The 25,435-nt window shown below is 42.3% G+C and overlaps 1 protein-coding gene across 1 annotated transcript in view; it reads left to right on the top strand.

Annotated features, from left to right (window-relative positions):
- The window catches only part of bach2b (BTB and CNC homology 1, basic leucine zipper transcription factor 2b), an 89,536-nt gene that overhangs the window by 49,577 nt on the left and 14,524 nt on the right, over positions 1-25,435 (top strand). The window contains exons 2-3 of the mRNA XM_070987940.1: positions 10,558-10,809; positions 23,706-25,217. Coding sequence (XP_070844041.1) covers positions 10,570-10,809; positions 23,706-25,217 — 1,752 coding nt within the window. The 5' untranslated portion in view covers positions 10,558-10,569. The remainder of the gene's footprint in view (positions 1-10,557; positions 10,810-23,705; positions 25,218-25,435) is intronic.

The raw sequence follows: 25,435 nt of genomic DNA, 5'->3' as shown, positions 1-25,435 counted from the left end.
CAGAAATTGATGTTGTGTTGTCTTTGCTCTGTCCCCCAGTCGAAGTGCAAGGAGACAGTATTGATTTCTACCTGGAGCGAAAAGCACTTGATCCAATTGTAGATGGTTTTGAGCATAGTGACCCTAGCCATAGCCTGAGATGACTCTGTGTCTTCCATGTTAGGCTTCTTTAACTTTCTTGAACATTGTCTATTGTAAAATCTTCAATTGTCACATCTGGCATACACAGAGTGTGAAGGACCTTGTCTTTGCATTGACCCAGTAGACCTTTTGGATATGTGTATATTGTGTATTTCATGAAAGCACCTATGTTTTGGATTCAATTGTGCATGAAAATGTATTCAAACATCTATGGCTGTGTGATCAAACGTGGCAAAGAAACACTCTCATTATGCTCCCACATTCCTCAGTAATCAGCAGAGCCTGGTGAGCATCAGCAGCGTGTCTCAGACGTGGCTGTCTGGCATATATTATCTCAGGATCAATATCAGCAACCCAGTGACCTTCTGAAAGGCTGTTTACCTTATCAACAGTGTGGAGAAGAAGGAGCCTCTGCCATGGATGTTAGTCAACTCTCTGTGGTTGGGCTGGAAAGCCCCATAAACGCTGCTCGCTGTCAATCTTGTCTTACGATCTTAAGCGGAGGAATTTACTTCAGGGATGATGTCGTGTTGCTTGTTTTGATACAAAACACCACAGACATTCTTTATTTAAATGAACATTCACCACTCTTTCCTGAAGGTGTGAAGCAACTCACAGATTAGTTCTCTTTTTTGTATTTCAAACCTCTTCAGATTTGGAAGTCATTACTCAGTTACTTCCTCAGTTACAGATTGCTTGTTGCATTATAGAGAGCCAGTCAGCCTTCCTTCAGCTTACTAAGAATAGCCTTTCCTTTACAGATGATTCATTTGTGATTTAACCCATTGTGACCTAAGGTGCCCTCTTAAAAAATCATTCTTAAACCTAAGGCATTGTTGGAAAACAACCTCCTAAAACCTGAGAAACTTCTCTAAAGTGCACAAAAACCTTTATTTCCAGCCTCTGTAGCAGATAGAAACAGGAAATAAAAACCATTTGAGAGCTTAAACATTTAACTTAAATTGGAAATGGTTTTTTTTGGGGGGGGGGGGGGGGGGGTTCACATTTTCCAGTCATTTGTTTTGTCCAAAGTAACTTCTGTACTCATCAACATTCCTCCGCTCACTCAGGTCATCAGCCATTGTCACTGTTTCAAGTATAACTTTAGAAAATGTGTTGCAGTCCACACAGAGTCTACGGAAGGCTAAGAAAGCTGAAAAAATAAATGAATAAATAACAACATGCCCGAATGCATTTCACTTTCCCCATGTGTATTTCAGTGAATAATGATGCATTTCATCGGTCACATATCCTCAAAATGATGACATCATCTGAAACGCGCTCACATCGCGTCTATACGGAGTAGCATGCAAATGCTATACCCAGTCTTAAAGGGATATACACACAAATGTTTCATCATTGCTGGCTGAATGCTGGCAGCAGGACAAAAGCGTTCTCTAGGTCTTTGATAGAGCCTGAGCACCAAGTTTTATACCAACAGTTGCAGAAGAAATACATGTTGAGCAATATTTTTTTGGGTGGGTGGGTGGGTGGGGGGGACTGCCAAAAACAGCCTTGTTTCTATTCTTGATAACAGAGCACATTTAATGCTATTCACTGGGTTGTGCAATGGTGTCATAAGCCACAGAGGTCAGAGAATTGTGTTAACCCACAGACAACCATGTAATCTTACTGAAGTTACAACATACCAGTGAGAAACATAATCTGGAAAGTGAAAACCAAGTATCAGAGCTTTTACACATCCAATTCTGGATCATGTAATTCACTAGAAATATATTAATCATATTTTCCCATTTGCACTTGAATAATCTAAAAAATGAGTGTGAAGAAACAGAGAGGAGATTAGCCACAGGGGCATTTGAAAAGAGTGACCCATCCTCATTAATATTTTCTATTGCAGCCCAGATAGAGCATTCCCTGTTTAATCAATCCCTGTGCCTGGTGTCCCTTTCTGATGCTCATAATGAACAATTAAAACCTTTCTGATGATCTCTGCAGTTTGTCTTGCAGAGAAGCAACATCCTGTGTTAGCACCGCCCTTATATTAATATTAAAGGAGACCACCTATGGTGCAATAATATGTATGATGCACTGTATAACGATATGTGTACATGTTCCAAGATGCTGGTACCATCTTAAACATGAACTGAAATGTCGTTTCAAATTTGTGAACTGAAAATTTCATGAATTTAAATTGATTTCATCTGTTTTACACAAAGTCAAAAAACTAGCCAGGAAACAGAAAGTTTGCATGACAAACTGGACAGACAGGGTTTAAAGGAAAGATGCTACCAGCACTATGTACTAACCTGCATGTTACATTCAAAGACAGTATATTTGTATCTTATTTTCTGACCAAAAGGCTTCTGCTTGCATTTATTTTGCTTGCGGACACTGTCAAGCAGACCTGCATGGCATTTTCATTTGAACTTTACATCTTAGTATACAGCCCAGATTAGCACTTCCATTCACCTACCTATCATCATCATCACCATCCATGTTAACATTTGCCACCTTGTACACCTCCAAGGGCATTTGTTGCTGTGGCCTAATTTGATAATTCCAATTAAAACCATGTTCATCCTCAGTGTAATTACAGTCATCTGGCAGGAGTTTCCCCCCTAATTGTGTACAGTGACAGTGTTCATGTTAGTCTCACTCAGACTGTACTGGCTCAGTGGATAATGTTATTAGAATGTAGCAGCAGCTTTTGAGACTAACCTTGTTTATTACAACAAGCCACAGGATGCATTTGTATTTTGTCAAAGCATGTTGTGCATATGTACCATTCGACAAAAATCATCTCGATAACTCATGAGATTCTGAAATGATTGTCCCAGAGTCAGTTCTGCTTTAGACTTCCTGTCTGTGACTTTGATATTTGCAACAACTCATCATTTGCAACAGGTGTTCATGAATGTGCCTGTGGGCCTTGTTCTGCTCCATGCTGATTCATTGTTTAAAGCGCTAATCTGTCAGGAAATTATGGAAAACATTATCAAAATTGCGTGAACTATATGGACTGGTGATGGAATTAATACGAAATTTTACCTTTCCATTAAAGGATAGTCCCCTTACAAAAACTTCTTATTTGTAGTCTTGAGCATGGATTGCATTGTGTTTGTAAGAACGACACTGCGCTTGCCTAGTTAATTGGTGAGGTCTGAGAACACAGCTACATCTCTACAAGAAATCACAAAGAGACCAGAAACAAGTCAGACAAACCAAATTTACTCGGAAAGAAAGCAAAGGTGAGCAATAAAAGCACCGCATTCTGAGATCTTAGCAATGACCTTGGTGAGCACAGTGCAATCATGGCTGATGGAAATGATGGCCAATCTCAAACAACCTCTTCTCTAGGTCTACTAATTCACTTGGTCTGGAGCCTTTGCTGGCATCACAGAGTCTTTACCAGCAGATGAACATGGAACTGTTGATAAAATTTCAATAGCTACCATACATGACAACTGAGCTAACAGTGCAGTAAGATGGAAATCCCCTTGACAAGCAAGTAAATGGACCTTGAGTGATGATTGTTTGTCAACTGTTGTTTGGTCAAGCTCAGAGGCCCAAGTTGCAATCAACTGTTGTCATCCATCAATGTTAAAAGAACTAGCATTGCTTTTAGGCCCATGTTTGTGCTGTTGATGTGGAGATGGAGAAGTGCGGAGGAGCATCTGAGAGGAATATGTTGAAGACACATATGTGAGCTCCCTTAATGGTGTCCTGCCCTAACTCCTTTATGTATTTAATTTCCCCATGACCCAGCTATGCCTCCTCTCTCCACACAGCCTGCGCATTATTCTGCTTAAACCCAGAGAGAGTGAGGACACACATCACAGAGCACATTATGACGCACTGTCACACACTACCACCCCACCCCACCCTCTCACCCCACCTATTTAAAAGTCCCCAAACTAAGACCACGTCATATGATACAGTCAGGCCAAAGCTGACTAAAACATCCTGTTGCTTGTCCTGTTCAACTCACTGATGGCTATGTAAAAGGAAATTTCCCTCTCTAAATACTACTGTTTGCTTGGTTTGAGTTAGTCCAGTCTTAGGTTTTCCTCTTCATATGAAGTAATGCAGAAAAATAAATGATCTCAGCTGTATTACATGGTAATAGTCAGTGACACCTGTGACTGGCTGATAATCGACAAAAACGAGGAAAACATGGCTCACAATTTGTGGTGTGTGCAATCCTGTAGAAATGTCTTTATTTCTGCTGCTGCTTCTTTCTGGCTTGTCTCCTTGTGCCTGTTAAATTCTTCCAGTAGGGACAAGTTCTCTTTGTTGCTTGATGAAACATTAATTAATTAACAACTATTCAGATAATGGAAGTCATTTATCAAGCAAAAGAGCCACATTAGCATGTTACAACTTCTTAAATGTGATGATTTGCTGTTTATATTTGCAGTTTATAAAATGCAAAGTGGCTTGAAGAAACTGTCTCTACTTTGGAAAATATGGGATGGGAATTTTTCACTTTTTTTTCACTGTTAGTTGTGGCCCTGCTTAGTTCACCGTGTTTTTAAGTTTGGCAAGAATCTTTAATTTATCCAGAATGCATGGTAATTCAAAGTTTTACTCAATAGAACGTCTTGGGAAAATATGCTTATATGTTTTCTTTCTGAGAATATTGACATTGAGTAAAGTAAATAAGATACAACATGTAACAGTGAACTTTAGAGGAGTTGGTGAATTTTTTTTACTTTGGACAGAGCCAAGATAGCTTTTTCTACCAGCTTCCAATCTTAATACTAACGTAAGGTAATCACTTCCTGTTTCCACCTATATAGCCTAGGTGTGGCCTGTACAGTCTTGTAACACCACTTTGTACCTCAAGAGGTGATAGTCTGATAATATAGCCCCCCGTAGTTTCAGCTCGGAGATGTATGTGAGTTTGTTACGTTACACTCTCAAGTACACTCGGCTTTTGTTTTGTTTTTTCAGTCCAATAAATAAACAAAATAAACTCACAGAATGTTTAAGTTTAATTGCCAGGTTTACACATCATACAGCATGCTTCATTCAAACTTGACAGAATGAACCTCCTCAAAACCATCTTGCCTTTCCAACAATCATAAACTCTGGTTTGATTGTGAAAGTACAACAGTGCTCTTCCTTGCTGGTGATAACCGACCTTCCTCTCGCTGCTGTCCTGGTTCACGACTCTCCTGTTCCCACAGCCTTGGTCGAAATGCTGTAAATCACCTTCACACTGTTTTCCTTTGGTCTCTAAGGCTGTGTTTGTTCCTAATCCAGCCATGTTCACTGAGAAGCTGCTAATCCCAGTTCCGTTGCCAAAGGTGCAAACATCAACAATCCCCTGGTGCTCCGAGCTCTCAGCTGGGGCCGACTCCAGTCAGCGAATAGGTACAAGCTGCATTGCTGAATGAGCTTGCCAGCTAACCAGCTACAGCCCAAGGTAGCTACAGCAAATAGTATAGGGAGCAGTTCTGGTGATATGCTGCCCCCTATTTGTTTGAAGCAACCTTTGACAGATGGCCAGTTCTTGTACCTTTAACACCATGATATAACACTGATATTGATTTTCTCATGTCTCTCAGAGAGAGATATATAACGTTTGACTGTTCAATACATTTTAGTTATAGTCAAAGTCTGTCCAATTCCAGAGAGGGAACATTTCTGCAGTCAGGGCATGACTTTTGTAACAAACTTAAAGCAAACAAGCAACAGAGTAAAGTTTTATACCATGAACCAAAGAATCAAACAGTGTAACTGCCCTCCAGCAGCCATGCTGCTGTCTAGTGGTAAAAACTATGTGTTTGGGGCGACCCTATAGCTCAGCTGGTAGGGTGTGTGCCCCATGTATTGAGGCCGGTCCTCTGCAGTGACCGCAGGCTCATTTGCCGTGAGTTTGTCGTCCCCTCTCTCTCTGCCCCATTTCCTGTCACTCCTTCAGCTGTCACTGTCATGAAGGCTAAAAAAAAAAGTGTTAGTAAGCAGTCAGACAAAGGACGATGGTTAGCAGGTACAGTCAGTACAGACATGAAGGCTGTGACAGTGACAAGTGAGCATAATGAGCTTATTCAAAGCATTGTGTAGTACGGGGGGTTACCTGCAGCTCTATACAGTACGGCAGTGTGTGGGCTGCTGTACACACATGCTATAAGCAGTGCATCATAACAACACAAGCATAATTGCTGTAATGTGTAGTGCAAAGCCAAGGGGTCTCCAGCCACACTAGTCTTCATCAGCCTCCCTCAGATGAGCAGCCTTGTTCCAGGAGCAAGAAGTCAACTCTGACGGCTGCTGGAGCCTACTCATCACCGTCCTGCTGCACTTTTGATCTGCGCAGGAATGTTAGCAACTCACAAGAAGGTTGGCGGCATCTGTATTAGTGTGGCAGAAAGAGTTGCCATCAACAACTGACCCTGGAATTAAAAAAAAAAGAAAAAGGAACTCTTTTGCATCCATCAGCACTTCCAATCAGAATTCTACCACAACCTGTTATTTTGTGGTGTGTGTGTCTGGGTATGTGTCTGTCTGTATGAGTTTGTGTGTTTGTGAATATGCTTGCACTGTATTTGTGTGTGTGTGTGTGTGTGTGTGTGTGTGTGTGTGTGTGTGTGTGTGTGTGTGTGTGTGTGTGTGTGTGTGTGTGTGTGTGTGTGTGTGTGTGTGTGTGTGTGAACTATGTGTTTGTGTCATCCTTGCATTTTCCTCCCACTGCAACAAACCATCCGAGGTCCAAGTGAAACGAATGTGCATTCCAGGGTAGAAATAGCATGTTTGGATTGTTCTGAACCTCACAACCGCATCTGGAAACATTATTCTTGGAAGACCAAGGAAGCCAGCTAAGAAATGTTTGCTGGAAATAAGCAATCCATACAACAGTTGGACCAGCCAGAACCACAGGAGAGTCTGGACTGACATGGTTGTTCCACAACAACCCCCACACCAGGCTGCTGTAGCAGTATATTGCTCCAGTCAAGTCAGTACTGTGACAACTGAATCTACAAAAGGCCTGATATTAAAAGACTTTAATGCAATTCAGGGCTCAGTGCAGCTTCACAAAGCCAGCCCACAATTTTCACTTCCCTCATTGTGGTCTAGGCTAAGTGCGCATTTGCTTGTCAGACGTCATTTCTAGTGGGCTGTACAGTAGATAGTGTGATTGACAAGTGCTCTCCTGTGAGACATCAACATGATCCCTTGTTGCACCTGATATGACAAAAGCACCACTGACCGGGCTGTGATGAGTCTTTGCTTCTGGTTTTCAAAGATTTTGATTGTTGGGGAAATGCTGTCAACTGTCTAAATGAGTTTCTTCATAAACTTGAGGTCACAAGTGGGTCAATTTCATCAGCAGTACCTAGCCTATATAGATTGTCCTGACATTTGAGAATTTTAAAAGAATACAAGTCATCAACTGAACACTATTACCTGACTCTCACTGTAACTCTGACCTTAAGCAAGATTCAAACCAGTTATATGAGGTAGGCTCAGCTGATTCAAGGCCTAAAAACTCTGGACGAATGAATCAGTGAAATCTTAATGGGTCATCCATTCAGCGATGCCATGCCTTTCCAACATTGCTCAGTTTAGAATTTAGTCCAATAATCTGTAAATGTGGTGTACATACATTGAGGAAATGGTTAAGGATGACATATTCTTCCTACATTGTTCGGCTAAGCATTGGAAACTGTTCTTTGGGTGATCTCCCTGCTCCCTGAAATGTACCTGCTGGCTTTTTATTCCACATTTAAACCTTGACAATATTTGCAATGCAATGATACTGGATGCAGGTTGTTCAAAGACTGATCTGGTGCCTACAGGATGCTTGCTAACTGTGGCACAGGGAAACAAACAGAATGCATTTTCCAATGATTTCATTCAGCACTCCTATATGTTTTTGTGGGAAGTGTCAACCAGATTCATTGCCTTCAGAAGGAAAACTCTTTTCCCATCTAGCCATAATCAGTGATCAGTGTCTCAGCTGATCAGCACTATTGAGGTGAGAGATCTTCACTGCATTTCCACCTCATCCCATTCCATTTACACAATAATACTCTCCTTTTTTCACAAGATAGCAGCTAGTTCTGTTTGCAAGGTGGAGACGCCTCTCAGTCTCCATTTTCACACCTAGAGTAGTAGCAACACTTGCATCATTCCACACACCATCTTTCCTGAGGCCTGAAGTGGGTGTGAGGATAGCAGATCCACTGCCTCTGAGAATCCTGGATGATGGGAAATATTGTGGTATGGCAAGTGATAGCACTCATCCCTGTGTCGGATTTTGTTTATTCTTTTAACCTAAGGGATGCTAGCTGTGCTTCTTCATTTTCAGTAATACATTGCTAAGCATTTTTCTCACATAAAGGTATGAGTCAGTGAGTGTGTCCTTTGCTTAACTTTGTTATTTGGACATTGCTAACACTAAGAAGTTAAGGTGTAATGTGTATTCCCTTTATTTACGCAAAACCATTAATTAAAAAAAGACGTCAGTTTAGCAAAGGATTCTGTTCCATTAGAGGAAGTGTTCACCTCAAAATCACAAAATACATTTTGATTCCTTCTGCCACTAGGGCTGTTTATTCAGCCAGATTGTTTTGGTGTGAGTTGCCGAGTTCTGGAGATATCGGCTGTAGCAATGTCTTCCCTCTCTGGAACATAATGGAACAGGATGGCACTCTGGTTGTGTTGCTCAGAGTGCCATAGAATACATCGGAAATACTGAACAGCAATATCTCTTTATAGAAATCACAATCTGGTTACTCAAAATAATGCACAGACCTTGTTGTGAGCAGTTTCATGTAGGAGCTTTTTTTTTTTTTCAACTGAACCACACTCCCCGCATCACTCACCGTATCACTGCACAGAAAGTAGCAATGTAGATGGCTAAATTTTGGGGGGGTGAACTGTTCCTCCAGCTTCTTAGATATGGAATTCCATTCCCTATATAGGAAGCCCGTATGACCCATGAGCTGTCAATCAAATGCAACACAAGTTATACAACAGGAGAACAAACTTAATTAGAACAATTCCATTCGGAATGAGGACATTTTCTGAGTGTAATCACATTTGCTAGACTGATGGGAACTTTTCTGAGGAAATCTAATTTGGAGCACTGTATAAAAGTAGGACAAAAGGACAAAGTCACCTCACGTCAAGGCACTGATTTTGACAGAAAATGCAATTTTACTTAATGAAATAGCACACATTAACTCAAGTTCAGAAATCTACTCTCTTCTGGGGTCGTTTAACTCCTCATCACCCAAAACCAGACACCAAGGCCAGCAAGCATAAAAAATGTCATCTGGATTGTTTAAAATGTTGTGTCAGCCAATGCCAGCCAGTTGTTTTTTTTGTGTGTGCGTGCGTGCGTGTGTTAGTGTGTATGTCTGGTGGGTTCTGTGAATGAAAGTGTAGAGTTTCACTGACCTACCATGACTCTAGCCAAGCAATAATGCTGGAGCCAAAGTAGATCATAACACTTTTTGTATTTGATAGAATTTATTGTAATACACCTGAGAATTTAATTTGACCCGAGACAACAATGTTCCACCTTTTTCCTGAAGCTATTACTGTACGTATTATTGTAAATCCAAGGATAGATCACCGACTGGGCTCAGTGGGCCTGGTGATCCGGGGCACTTGCCCTCTCTGCCCTGAGATTGTCTGCCTGTCATTTAGTTTGTGGTAATTTGATTGAATGCAAAATTAAAACAAAATAAAAAAAAAAAACCTAAACTGCAAGAAAAGCTATTAAATACTTTTAGAGGAATAGTTCAAAACTTTGCGATATGCTCTACATCACTTTCTCTCAAAGAGTGAGATGAGAAGCTCGATATGCAGAGCATGCAGTCAGGATGTAGGAAACTGAGCTTAGCATAGTGGAGTGAAGCAGTTCTTGAAGTGTTTCTATTCTCGTGGCTAAAAATCAACCTTTCTGCTGTCATTTGTGAGGACACTGCTCCTGTACTTATGTATATTCTTACCCTTCTGCAGCTGATGATCTCTTGCATAGTGTGTCCAAGCTGCTCAGCATACCTTTACAGTGAGTCTTAGATTACAAACACATGTGGACCTCTAAAGCAAAAAGTACAGCACACTTTAGTCTAGACTCTATTTTCTACCTTTCATTTAAATGTAATTGGCTCAAATGAAGGGTGTTCTGAGCGTTTTTATTTGTTGATGGGGGGTTTTGTGCATGTGATTTGAATGTGCAGCAAGAAGTGTGTAAGTGTGATTCATGTATAGATTTTTTTTTGTATGGGACCACACTGAGCAAGCATGCACAATGGCATTTTTCTGGCTTTAAAATGTTAAAGGGGCAGTGACCATGTGAAGAGAGCAGTCAGGTTTGTATGTGTTGAATCCTGAGGCTGGCTGCAGCAGACCACCGGGGCTGATGTCAGCACTGCGGTATGTGCTCACTGGATTCGACTGTAAGCTGACCCCCCTCTGTTGTGTTTCTATTTCCAGGGCGTGAGCGGAATGTCCGTGGATGAGAAGACTGAAGCCCCCATGTATGTGTATGAGTCAACGGTTCATTGTACCAATATCCTCCTCTGCCTCAACGACCAGCGGAAGCAGGATATCCTGTGCGATGTGACTGTCCTGGTGGAGGGCAAGGAGTTTCGTGGGCACCGGGCCGTGCTGGCTGCCTGCAGCGAGTATTTCCTCCAGGCACTGGTAGGCCAGGAGAATGACTTGGTTGTCAGCCTTCCGGAAGAGGTATGTCCATCAAATACACCATTTCCATGACAGTTTTTTCTTGCATAGGAGAACTGCTATAAACTTCTAAACAATGCAACACTAAAGTTCCCAGCTGACACTGGTTTTTCTGCACCTTCCCCTAGCAGCCATAGCCACAAACACTGATGAACTGTGACCACTGGTCTAAAGCCCTCTATGAACTGTTCACCTCAAGCAGTGCAATGTACCATGTCCACTATAAGTTCATCACATAAAAAAAGCTATCTGATACTGCAGTACTGACAAGCTGTTTCAATTGCAGAATCCAGGTCCGAGCTTAAAAAGGCATCTGTCAACATGGAAAGTTTGATGTCTGCAAAGTATCACACTAAGTAGGCAATTTCAACAGGCAATTTCAACAGGGGGGGTGGCAACCCCCCTTTGTTAACCCGCCGCCCCTCTTTCCATCCCCTAGTAGCAGAGAGTGTGGGGACAGAGGGTTTGGTTGGTTTGAGTATATTAGTCTATTCTGCCTGACTCACTGATCCTTTATCTGACTGAAGTTTGACAAAGTTTGAATCTACCACGGCTCGGAAACATCAGTAGCCTAGCTTTTCTGTGTATTGATAAATCCACGGCACTGTCCGTGGTGCTGAAGGAACAGACGGTAATGTAGTTGTAATTGCGCTTTTTTCTCTTAGTTGTACTCTTTTGTCAGTTTCATCTAGGATCTGTAATATTCTCTAGATTATATACAATGATACAGAATTCTATACTATAATATAGCCTATACACTTCAGAGTGAGGGGATCACAGGGACACACTGTCTCGACCAAATCACCAACTGATAACACATGCAGATGCATTTGTCCAAAGGAACAGTGAAAGCTGTCTTCCGGAGTACAGTCACATGAATCCTCAGCTGGTATACCTGATGTCCCCAGCAGCTGCCGCTCACAGGAGGCGAGCTGGATTCTAATGCCATTGCACTGACATTCTGGGACTCCAAGGTCAGAGCAGTATTTCAACATCTATTCATATTTTTCAGATTTATTTTCACATCTCCCTTCAAGGCTGTTTCACGTGTGCAGTTCTGGTGATTTGGTCCAGACCAAGGGGAAAAAAGACACAATGTCGCCTTTTAGTTCTGGGCTGATTTGTGTTCACACTGCTTTTTTAAAAAACAACCCAGAGGAATAAATTTGAAGTCATTTGGAACAAACAAGTAACTCGTTCTCTAGACAGTTTTGGCGGCTACCATCTTGCATCATCAGCATTACATGGACCCACAGGGGAAGTCAAATTGTGGTGACTGACAGCAAATTATGCTGCATTTTACTGCACCTAAGGAGAATATTGATCTTCCCTGGTGTCACAAAAGGCTCACAAAGAAACAACTGCTCCTGAGCATTATTAGTCAGGACTGTGATTGGCTTTGTATGTCATTAATACTGACAGTTGGACAGATTAAAGACAAAAGGAGGCATTTTGTAGCTTAATATTGCAGGAAGATACTAAGTGGTCGCTGTGTTTCACAATTAACTTCTGATTGATCCGGGACAATTCCCTTACTCATTCTTTGTTAGCGAGCTCCGGCTATTGTTGATACAGTTGTGTGCGATAACTATTTAAAACTACATTTCACAACAGTAAAATTTGTGCGATTAAAGTAAGGTGCTTCATGTTTTGTGAAACGTGCCTGTCTAGTTTTAATGTCTACAGAAGACAGACTTGTTTTGTTGTACTGGCTGGGCCATCTTAAAAAACCTTTTTTTACCAAATAACTTGGCAGGGTAAGATCGTCTTAGCTGAGGGTCCTTTTGTGCTTAATTCCAACAGTGAATTTCATGCTTCTTTTGATTTAGAAATATTACCACTTTATAATAAAAACTTTTGAAATATTAAGCTAGAAATATAATGCTATTTTTAAAAATTCTATTTAATCTGCTCCATTTTTGATATATTATCACCTCTCAACTTAATTTCATTGTTGACTTTTGAATGATTTCCAAGGTTATTTTTGGTTTCTTTTCTATCTTCAGAGCCTTTTTTCAGTCAGCAGAGAGGATGGTAGTAAAATGGTGTTTTAATTTGTTCTGTCATTCACTGGAGGATAAAGACTCAACAAAAGGTGTGAGAAAGTGCATTATTGAGCCTATAGGGTTGTAATTGCCAATTAGCACCTGTCAGATGTCGCCACCACCGCCGTTGTCAGCAGCAGGTAGCATTTCGTGGCGAGATTAACGCCACCTCGGGATCAGCGCTCATCAGGTTCAGCAACACTCTTTCTTGCCCACCTCAGCTCTCACATTGTCACTTTCAACTGATCCCCGTCAGAGCTCCTCCACTGAGCACATGATGAAAGTACCCCTCTGACGTATTTATGTCACACACCCACACTCACACACACATGCATACATATATGTGCTGCTGTGAAAACTGGGCCACATCCCGCATGTGCTGTGGAGCTGCGGCTCCATGCTGGGGCCAGCGTACATTAATAAAGTAACGCCTGTCAAACGACTTTGTCTCCGTGCTCATTGAAAAAGAAGTTAACGTCAGATTGTCGTCTTATGTAAAATGAGCATCAGGGGCTTTTATTTTGCTCCTTAACTCAAAGAATGACTGCAGGGAACGGCTCCTGGATGCTCAAAGCAGCATCCCTTTCATTCACTCACTGCGCTCATGAATAACGCATGAGCTGCTGCGTGTTTCAGGTGTGAGATGGAGTGTGGAAAGTAACATCTTTCAATGACTGTCTCTTTAATGTGCCAGAGAGAGAGATACTCCCGTTGAGGTTTTCACCTTGCCTTCTTCCCTTTTCTCCATCCGTGTTCTATTTGACAACATTTCACATATTTCACATATTTTTTTTAACCTTTTATCTAAAAGGCAAAACAACATAAAATTAACACATTGGCTTTATTTTGTCACATTGAAGACTTAAACAGCATCCTGCTAATGCAATCATATACTGTGAAGAAATGCAAAAATGCAGTTTTTTGCATTTCAAAATACAGTTATTTCATCATCACTAATCTAATCAATGTAGTGTCAGGAACAATGCAGTTTTGCAGGAGCCATGTCTTGAATTAAAATGATTAACCGGTTATCATATCTGGTGTTGTCAGTGGTGAATGCAATGTTCATGCTTTAATGACTTGAGTAAAGTAGTAATAGCACAATGTAAAAAATACAAGTGAAACTTCTGTGTTCAGTAAAAGTAGAAAAGTAGTAGAAAAAATTGTACTCATTCATTAATTCATATGTAAGAGGAATTTAAATGTTACAGCTGGTGGAGGTGAGCTCATTTTCACTATTGTATGTTGTTTTATATATTTGCCTATTGCGGAGTCAAAGTATAAAGTGGCATAAAAGGAAATTCAAGTAACAGTAACGACAAATTGCCAAATTACTTTGCTAATGACTCTTTTGTGACTATGGTCATTTATTTAAGGTGAAATTCTCCTTTCTGAATGTCTAGACAAGTCACAGCCGCATCATGGAGGAATGTCATTTCAGTGATGTGGCCAGTCAACCTTTTTAAGGTCCCCTGTCACCCTTTGCTTTACAGTCAGTGACTGAAGCATGCTGACGCATCCGTGCCTTGGATTTGAACATTGCCTTTTCTCTGATAATGGGGGGAGGGCTGGGTCTACTCAGCCGCCACTGGTCTGTGTCAGCTCAGAGTAGCAGCTTACTAGGTTAGCATCACTTCACTGACACTTTTGTGTCTGCCTCCAGTCATGGAGAGCTTTCCTTCAGCAGCTACTGAAGGCTGCCACCTATGTGAAATAAAGGGCAAATTAGGCAGACCTCGACTGCCACTGAGGGAAAGAGGGGGGGAGGCTGGTGCAGATGAAATGTGAAACAAAGACCACCTCCCCCACCACCTCTTCTCTCTTGCTGCCCTTGGAGTAGCCGGGGCTGGCGCGGGTGAGTGACATCATCTATGTCTAATGTGATTGTGGGGTTGCAGAGGGGCAGCCAGTTTCATCAAGGGGCTTTGTTGGCCATCACATCATGGGAACAAAACAATCCCGCTTTATCTCAGTGATGCTGTCCTCCGGGCCAGCCAGCAGGGGGAACAAACAGACGAGCACGACGTCCGTGCTGGATGATGGAGGCTTCACAAATACACACAGTGTTTCTCTACATCATATTTCTTGTGAATGTAAGAACAAAGGGGGATTCATAAGAATCAGCATACCACAAAGACCAGCCAGGGAGAGAGCCCTCCACTGGAGAGGAGCCGTCATCACTGTGACAAACAGAAATGACCTCCATATTGTGGAAATGTGTGCAAAACTTGGATTCAGTCTTGAGTGCCATGATCACAGCAAACTGCTCTGTTCTTCTGTAAAAGAAGTTGATCCTGAGAATCAGATGATCCTCATTATTGTATGTTTTTACTCAACTGCACCAGAAACCTAATGTATTGTAGTAATTAGATCACTGCATAATGTTATTCACTTGAACCAATCAAATAATAACTATTCACATAGTCTTCCCAATGATTGGCCACTGCATTTTCCACCTGTTTGCACATCTGACCTCCAGTGTGGGAATGTTCTGACTGGCTGGAATGCTGGTGGTGGATCATCAATGCCCCCATATGTGCCCTCTCTTGATTTTTATCCTGGAAAAAAAGGAGGCAGCACTATGATTCAGCTTGACAGACCTCAAACCACCTTGTGTTTGTTAGTTCTTTCCTTAGTCATGAGCCATGGAACACTGCACATTTTTCATCTAAAAACACACACACACACACACACACACACACACACACACACACACACACACACACTCACACACACACACACACACTCACATCTTAGTTTTAAAACATCATAAAGTCCTAAAAGCCCTAAAGGCTAGTGTTCTTCAAACCACAGACATTAACAATGTTGGATGGACTTTGTTTTAATGGTGATGTAAAAGTTAACAGCAAAAAAAATGCAATGGTCTTGGGTGGCTCCCCCCACCCAAGACCATTGATTAGGCAGTTTGGCAGGTTGCCAAAGGTGAGCACAGGCCTGCACATGACAGTCAAGACTCCACACATCATGTGGACTCCATTCATCTAGGAGGAATTGTGAATGCAAGCTGAGACAGCTGGGGTGAGGGCAGACTGGTCCAGTAAAGACCAGGAGCAGAAAGTTAGAGATCCAAGACAAAGATAGTTTTAGACAGGAGTATGGATCTCATTACGTAACAAAATGTTTGGCAAGGCAAATACTGGCTGTAGAGGAAAGGTCATTGCTTTCTTTGACCATGATCATGGCCTAATCCCAGTAGTTCTAGCTACCTACATTCAGCTAGACTTTAACCGTAGAGGTGGCAGGTCAGAAAATCCCCATACAGTATTGGTCATTTTGAAAGCAACTGCCAAAGACCTATTTTGTTGTTTGGGTATGAGGGCTTGTTGGACTAAAATGTCTTGCTGCTTTGGGATAGAACAGAGACAAATGCAATGCTCTTGAGGTGATTAAGGAGCATTCATGAGTGACATCCATCCACTTACTCAGGTCAAACAGTTGATCAGGGCTCAACCAACACAATGATGGCTAATCTGAGGGGCCTGCACTTGGACCGGCCCCACACTGAGTGCCTGGCCAGGACACTAGCACACAAATACTGCCTGTTAGACAGATGGTGGGAGCCCTTCCTTCCTTTAAGATGGGGGTTGGGTGGTAGAAGATGAAGAGGAAGCAGTAGAGAGAGGAGTGATGAACTGCAGTGGGAGGACTGGCACTAATACCCAACCCCCATGGTCCAGCAGGGGGTCTCTCTTTCTCTGCCAACACAAGGACACATCTCATGTGGTAAGCTGACAGAGAAAATGCAGGGTCTTTGTCTGAGTGTGAGAGGCTGGGTAGAGGAGCACCTTGAGCAGCCAGCCTTCCGTGCCACAGCCTGCGGTGTGATCCCTGTGTTCATGCTCTATGTGTTTAACCTCCAAACTCAGCACAGACAAGTAATGAATATTTCCCTTAATGAAAGGAATACTCAGACAAAACTGCCATACAAGCATGGTGAACAAAACAAATGCTGGACAGAGAGATGAAATAACACATTTTCAGTTCTGGCACATGTTAATATAGTTGAACATATTGAAGGATCTAGTATGGTCATAAACAAACAGCCCAAACACAATCAGCCTGTTTCTTAAATAGTGTAGGTGTGGTCATGTCCTCCCCAGTGTCTGGCCTGTACAGTAAGCTACACTAGGAGAGGATTAGGACGTACACTATCTGATTTAATCCACCTTCAGGGGGAGCTTTACTTAACCACAGCTCAGCTACAAGACCGTCTGAGCTTCTGCTGTCACTGAGATGACACTTTCCTTATGTTTACAATTCTGTCAGCATCAATGTGAGAATGTAGTCAGTGTGCCTAGAACCTCTTTTCACTGTTACCACTGATTCTAATGTGCACCAAACTTTCCCACGTACAGGTTCAGGTCCTTTACTGAAGAGTTGGACTCAACTAATAGAACCTGACTGATATGGCAGCAGGTCGATATTGGCTTGTTTTTATAGGCTGCATGTGATGTATTTTGACTGTTTTTTAATTTAAATGTGAGGGGCCAAACTAAAATTTGTTTGCCTTTAAATTAGTTTTTCTTAAATATAGCCTTAAATTAGTCAGGTTCTATTTGATTCTTAATTATTTTTAGCTATTTATTTTACCAGGAATATTCCCATTGACATTCAGAATCTCTTTTCAGGCCCTGGCCAAGACAGCAGTGTAGAAATTTCACACAAAAGAGCAAATACCAGACTTAATGCAAAACTGTAAAAAAAAAATTGAAAAAAAAAAAAAGGTAAAACAAACAACATAAAACATAGTGTAAAACAAATAACCAGCAGGCTTAAAACAAACAGTGAATTACATCGAACAATCAATTAACAGTGCTCAGTAACAGCACAGGTGCACCCAAACATCACTGAGCTGCATCATTTACCATGTTAGATCATTTAGGTACAGTGTATGGGTCAATCTGAAGAACTATACCAGCATTGTTGCATTTTAAAGTTGGGTATTCTTTACATTTTTGCTGCGCATTTTCCAAGCATACAGTACCACTCTCTTTCTTCCTTCCCTCTGGCAGCCATTTATTTCAGTTCATTTCATACTTTAGCTTGCAGATACTTGAAATACGTTTACAAATGGATGGGTAACCTATAACAATGAAGAACATGTCTGACTTAACATCTGTAAAAGTTACATTGTTGCTTGGTAACATGGTGCAGAGTTTTCAAACTACTCTGTGGTCACCACTGCATTAAAATCTGAAAAAATTTTGTATGGTATGTTTTGAAAATGATTGCAAACATTTTAAATGTAAATGTGAATGTGCAGAATCTGTTATGGTAAACAGACACTTTACCTACTTTTCTAATATGATACAAGTAGCTTGGCATATCCGATTTTACTGTTTTTTTACCCATACAATGATACACTGTGATATCTGTTTCTCCATATAATGTATTTCTGATACAAGCTGCAGGACAGATAGAAGCTGTTTGATAGGGTCATAATTTACTGTGAGTCTGCTCCAGCTCTCTTTCTGAAAGACTTCCCTTTAGCTTAAGAGCTTTTCTGTTCTGTAGCAGGACATTGTCCCTGCACATTTCCTGTCATCTCCTCCAGCATAGCAGCTTAACTCACAATGTCGTCATGAGATGCTACAGTACAGTACTGTGCCTGTTTCATTCCCATTAGTGCTGTGACTCAGGCTCCTTATTGTTTGTCTGCGAACACAGAGGTTAATGTCAGGTTACTCAGCAGATCTGATGTTAAAAGCATCGGCTGCTCCCTCCAATGGAGATGGAGTGTTTTCTCTTGTGTGGGGAAGCACTCCTTTGTGATGTCATGCCATGTCCTCATTAGCATGTATGACATGCAGGAATTCACTGGAGAACATTTGCATAAATTAGCCCTCTCTTCTAGAGAGGCAAAAGGCCAGTGTACGAGAGGATCACTGGGTGAGAGGAGAGGGAGAGTCATTTAGGATGGAGAGGGGAGGATGGTGTAGTATTGCTCAGCCTGTTTATGAAAGGATATTTGGCAGGCTTCCTAAAAATGTCATGCGAATTGTCCCAGCCTGTAACTGGCCACTGCCTATAATTTCCTGCCCTGTAGTGGTATCGTCTCCCACTCCAGACACAGAGCAGGGCTGTGTTAGCCTAAATTGGCCCCAATCTGTCATCTTGATGAATTTGTCTCTTTGTCTTACCTCATACCCTAAGTGCTGCTAACAACTGAAATGCTTCAAACATCATGGCAGTTAGCTAATGACCAGGAAACACACTGTGTATCCTCCCTGTCCCCCTCTTCTTCCTTTAGCAGTTTGTTTCCTAAACTGTGACCATCTCCCTTCCTCTCATTTTCCTCTGTGCTCCGTCCATCCTCCCTCAGTATTTACCCCCTCCCTCCCTCCATCCTGTGTTGCTCCCTTAATGCTTTCCTTCATTAGGCTGCTGTGCTGGTTGTAACAGTGGAGTAATCACATATGGTGCAGGGCACACATAAAGATGCACTCCTGCAGGCAGCAGCTGCTGATACTAGCTGAAAATAGATCCCTAGTACGCTCAGCACTTTTCCTCCAGCAGCTTTGCTGTTTATCAGCAGCCCTGGATGCAGCCAGCCGGCCGCCCAGCCTCATTTAAACTACCACAGCCTCACCATTACGGTCGGCATGGCTTGATCTACGTGTGTGTGTGTGTGTGTGTTTATCCGTGCTCCTTAGCACTGCTGCAGCAGTAGTGTAGTGGATATGCTGCGCTCATCAGAAGAGTAGATAGTGCAGTCAAAGCCTCTACCCTCCCCCCAATCCGTCACACTCAGAAACACACACACTCTGGCACAGGCACGCGCATACACACACCATCCCCCCTCACAGAGGAGTAGAGTCAGCAGCTTCCTCTTAACAATGACTGATATGCCCATTGCTGTTGGGCTGTCTGTTAGCTCACTGCAAGGTGCTTTAGACCAGAGGCATGCTGGGAGGCTGCAGCCTGTGGATATACTGGGCGAACACCAGAACGACCCTAAAAACTGCCAGACCCAGCTGTCATGCAGCCTGCAGTTAACAAAATACTAAAATATCTTAAATTAAGTGTTTGTAGGGGTCCCATCACACATTATATTACATCACATTCTAATTGGATGCAAACATATTCATATTTAGGGTACATCACATATCTGTTAAGATGGTGCTGGTGCTGGTATGATGTGTTCATCATAGACACTGGACTATTTGTAATCATATCACAGCAATTAAGAAATTCAGCAGATTGTATTAACATGAAAACTAAGATTTTATCCAAAAATCAGACATAGCAGCAGCAAACACATCTAATCATGCAAGTGTAAATTAACACTGCTTTTTTTTTTAACATGGTTGATCAAATGCAGCCTCCGCTGCATTGCCAAGGTAGGAAATATGGCCACAAAACACTGACTTATAAAACCATCTGGGAAATATTTCAAGCTGTCACGGCCAGCTGAAAGAAATGTCCAAAGATTTGAAAGCTGCAGTTGTCAAGAAGAAGCAGCTCACTTCACAGTGCTGTGATTACATTATGATATAAGAATCACATTTATTTCTAGCTTTTCCACAGAGACTCACAGATAGAGGTGGCTTCTAATAAGGCATTGTGGTTCATGGAAAAGATCAATGTGTAATGGAGGGACAACACGCTGAATGCATGGTGGAATGGAAGTTACATACATAAGTTAACATCATCCATTGTAACATGTATACATCGTAAAAATAAGATGATACATCTCAAGAAGTTTATCCTGATATGATAAATTTGACTTTTCATATGCCTCACAGTCATCAGATTACAAAGCAAAACAAAGGGAGATTTTGGAGCAACTGCTTAGACAGTACTCTCCAATCAATAGAATATTTAGCTTCAGAGACTTTGACATCAATCTATATAGATTAAAAATCACACACGTGTTGAAACAGCTGATAGGTTACCTCTAAAATGCATTTGTAGTCTCAGAACTGTTTTCTGAAGGTAATCTTCATTGTAGTGGGTCTTAAAATTTGATTCCATGGATAAGAAAAATACACACAAGGTTGGAAATTAGCAATATTAATCACAAGCATTTAGCAAGTCTCATACTAGTCTGTATAAATTCAATTTCTCTCACCACACAATATCTACATGTAGTGGTTAAAACTGAAAGTAAACTGTAACTGAGCTAGAGTTTCACCAAAATCACAAGCACAGGGCTGTAGCCGCCACTGAGAGCACTGAGGTCATTTCCTTCAGATATTCCCTGGGAATTTGGGGGTTTTAGCATTTAACATTTTCTAGACTCAGTATATCTGTATCTGACTACTTTTAGACCAGTGAAAGTGTGGGATTTGGTTGAAAGAAAGGTTGTGAGTCAAGCAGTGCTGCTAATGGTTTGAAAAAGCATTTTTATTCCTTAATGTTTGGAACTAAAATTTACAGATAATTTAATAGAACAGTTAAGTTCATAGATAAAATATGAAAAAAAAAACTAAATTACTAGAAATATAAACTGTGTTGCCTGTTATTTATATTGTAAAGGAAGATCTCAGTATTTGTAAAACACTGGCCGTGACACTGCACAAGCACTGTTAACATGTACTGTATGTTGTATAAAGATCATCACAAATAAGCACAGTAGGAGCGTCAGTGTGTGCTTGAGGCAATGTAGATAGTATCATCGAGACGCAGTTTAAGTCCAGATTCTCTTTAGTACAGCTGTTTAACACAGAATCTTGCAGATCATTGAGTTTAGCTGAAAGTCAAGTTGGGTGTTTTACAATTTAAAGCTCTAATTCTCATATCTGTTCCTTAATCACATAATCCCCTTCTGTATTTTGGGGTCATGTTCCATTCAAATTGGCACAGACACATTCTCCATTGTGCTGTTGAGTTCTGAGCCTCTAGCATGCATTATCTCTAATTTCATGCATCATTTTTGGAAAGTGAATAAGGAAGAAGTAAATAAAGTATTGTTGCTACTAGCTTTAAACCTCCATAAAACAAAAAGCAGCAACCAGATGCACATGTTTATTCATCTTCCTGAAAATCCACAAAGCCAAATGATTTAATACATTCTTAGACTCACTCAGATGACCTCAAGCTATTTTTTACTGACACTGTGTTTCCTCATGCATACTGCTTAGTTGTTTTTCCAGGCGGAAAAATCCACAGAGTAAATTCTGTGGTTTTTGAAGCTTGAGCTTTGGAGGGAAAATCCTGTTTTACAAGTGGGGTGTCTGGCAGAGACCGTTAGACCTCTGGAAACTGCTGCAGTGCTCACACAGTGGATACCATTCCACCTAGGGTAATTCATCTTCTTGTTTCCCCCAACAAAAGCAGCAAAACAATCAGTAAACAGTGGCCTCATTAAAAACCACATTGTGTTGCTCATCCCCTACATCTCCGGGCCTCTGTTAAGTCTTGTAAGAAAGATTTTACATCACTCAGCCTCTGAAAGGGTGCTTTGTAGAGCAAACAATACCATCCAAGATTCAAAGTGAACCCATTGGAATTGCATTTGTGAACACACCTTTTCTCTGTCTGTGGTTTTATTACATTTCCCAAGCGCTTAACAGTAATTTGTTTGTCACCAGAGAATGAACCAGGATAAAGCTGCAGGGATTGGGTGCAAGATTCTGAGTAAAGTGATGAACGCAACCTAGTGTGAACCTCACGCTGATCTCCAAACAGCAGACAAGCCTTGCATTAAAGCCGGCTCCTCTGGCTCCTTTCTCTAGTCTGTGTGCTCAGTGACAACAGCAGCAGAGGGCAGCCTGGACTTCTGCAGGCTCAGGAGTTTACCTAATTATCTGGCATTAAGTCTAAATGGAAGGCTTCCCTCTATCATCCTACACCACATGGCCACAACAGGGATAAGCCTTAGTCTTACAAACCATTAGGCTTTACAGGCACTTGACCTGAGGATGCAGAGCACTGACACAGAAAGTGAGGCTGTGCCCTGATCAGAGCACAAACAGTGCAGAGCACTGCTAGATGTGTTCATGTCATGAATGTGCTGAAGGCACAAGGGGTAAGCAAATCAGTTTTTACCTGAAGGTCCCAGGTATAGGGACTGAGTATGAAACCAAAATATTTTGTTCATAGCACTCGCGGTTTACAGTGAAGTGCCAGAAGCTGGAATCATATGTGAAGTCAGATCCCTGATCTTATTTACTAATTCTTTGAGTAGTTTTTCGATTTAAATTAGAGTTTTGCAGATTCTGATCATTTTATCCAATATTTAGCTCATAAGAACTTTGGCTTCCTTTGTTTAATTAACAGTTTAATGTGTAAGGTATCAAACTAGTATTAGCTTGGTACCAGTATCAAAATTCTAGGAACTGATGCCAAATTTCAGCACTGAGGTTAAAACTCAAAACCAGGCCTTATTCACTGAACATGTCACAAAGATCTTTGTAGTTTCTTTATTAAAAATGGCTATCATCTGACTCTTCCAGCAAAACACTTTACGCAGCTTTTTCTATTTGGGTTCCTTCTGCCAACAGTGAATACATGTAATTGAAAGACTATAAAGGAGCACTTGTGACATCTTACCTCAAGTAAGTTTTACAAATGCAAAGTGGTAACACAAATAGGCAAAGGCAAAACCAATGATATGACCACAGAGCAGACAGTGGTAGACTGCTGGAATGTCCCACAGGTTGTTATTATGAACATGAGGCTGGACACACAACCTGCCAACGTCCCCAGAGCACCAGTTCTTATTTACTGCTATATAGAATGTTCAGTGCTGACACGATAAAAAGATTAACCGGTACTTTACAGTGTTTGTTTATGGTCGTTGGAGCTGTCGGGTTGTCTCACCACACTCCAAGTGCTCTGAACAATGGCTGTGCTGATGGTAATTCTGGCAATTTCCCTGTTTTTTTGCAGGTCACTGCCAGGGGATTCGCCCCATTGTTGCAGTTTGCCTACACTGCTAAGCTGTTACTCAGCAGAGAAAACATCCAGGAGGTCATCCGCTGTGCTGAATTCCTGCGCATGCACAACCTCGAGGACTCATGCTTTCGCTTCCTGGAAGCTCAGCTGCGCAGTGAGGAGGACGGCTTGCTGCTCTGCCACAAGGTGGCGGCGGAGGTGAACAACTCAGAGGATGAGAGTATGCAGTCAGAGGTGGAAAGGCCCACCTCCCCCAGGGCACGCCGATGTGCTGACACCCTCACCTCCTTTCGACACTCTGATGATGATCGGTTAGCAATGGCTGTGCCCAGCAACTTCATGGATGGCCGGCTGGACTTTGATCGGCATGGAGCGTCAGACCTGCCACGATGCCCCAAGTACAGGAAATACCAGTGGGCTTGCAACAAGCACAATAATGACACCTCTTCAGACACCAGTACCTCAGGTTTTCCAAGCACATTAAAGGACAGCAGCATTAGTGGGGCAGTGCCAAGTCAGGGCACGCTGCCTTTGGCCCAGATCAAAGTTGAACCACAGGCAGAGGAAGAGGCCATCTCGTTGTGTCTGTCAGGGGACGAGCAGGACGTCAGGGGTAAGGACAGTGTGACAGCCATGGAGATGGATAACCCAATATCTATGGAAAGAACCAAGAGAACCAAGTCCCCCTCCTGCCTCCGAGCCTTCTTTAAGAAAGGGGTGGACCTCCCTGGTCTGCCCAATACATCACAGCAGCTACTCTCCAACAGACTTGTCTGCCCCCAGGACAAAGGAAACTCTCAGGGAGATCATAAAAAAGACTTCAGGCCTTTCACTGGGGAGCTTGGTCTGTCTGTTACATCCCCAAAGGACATGGACGGTTTCCCTGCAGGGTTGTCCCTCAAATCCACTTCCTGTGATGGGGTCTGCAAACAGGAAGCTGAGCTAGACCGCCGTAGTGTTATATTTTCCTCAGGGGCCTGCAACCGTCAGGGAACCCCAGCGCATTCCTACCCTGGTGGGAACTCTTTGGAGATGGAGCTCACTGAGCACATGCCAAAGGGCATGTGGGCAGGAGCTAGCCAGTCCCTCCCCACCTCCCAAACCTATTCTCCCAGCACCACCTCCTCTGAGCCCCCAGTTCTGTGCCGCCCACGACCCAACACCAGCTGCCCAGTGCCAATCAGAGTGTGCCCACGCTCGCCGCCTTGTGAGACACGCACCAGGACTTCCAGCTCCTGCTCCTCATACTCCTATGCGGAGGATGGCAGTGGAGGTTCTCCCTGCAGCCTGCCCCAGTTTGAATTTTCCTCCTCGCCATGCTCCAACGTGGCACGTTGCCTCAACGTGGACCAGCAGGAGCAAAGTGTGGGAGGGGATGCCCTTTTTAACCAGGTGCGGCCCAAGATCAAATGTGAGCAGTCCTATGGCACCAACTCCAGCGACGAGTCAGGCTCCTTCTCAGAGGGAGACAGCGAGTCCTGCCATGTACAGGAACGAGGGCCAGAGGTGAGTGTAAAACATTTTCTTTCACATGTAACACACAATGTTGCCATCACACTCAATTCCACCATGGCTAATTATATCGCAGTGGCCTGCTCTCCAGGTCTGCATTAGCAGTCATTAAATCATCATGTAATTGAAGCAAGAGTGTTCAGTACAAGATTTACAGTACCACCAAAGGGCACAGATGTGCTTTGGTATTATTAATCTGCTTTATGCACTGC

Source organism: Chaetodon trifascialis, chromosome 19 (genome assembly GCF_039877785.1).
Source record: "Chaetodon trifascialis isolate fChaTrf1 chromosome 19, fChaTrf1.hap1, whole genome shotgun sequence".
Lineage (NCBI taxonomy): Eukaryota > Metazoa > Chordata > Actinopteri > Chaetodontiformes > Chaetodontidae > Chaetodon > Chaetodon trifascialis.
Note: the sequence above shows the minus strand (reverse complement) of the source record. Positions and strands in the feature narration are given on the sequence as shown.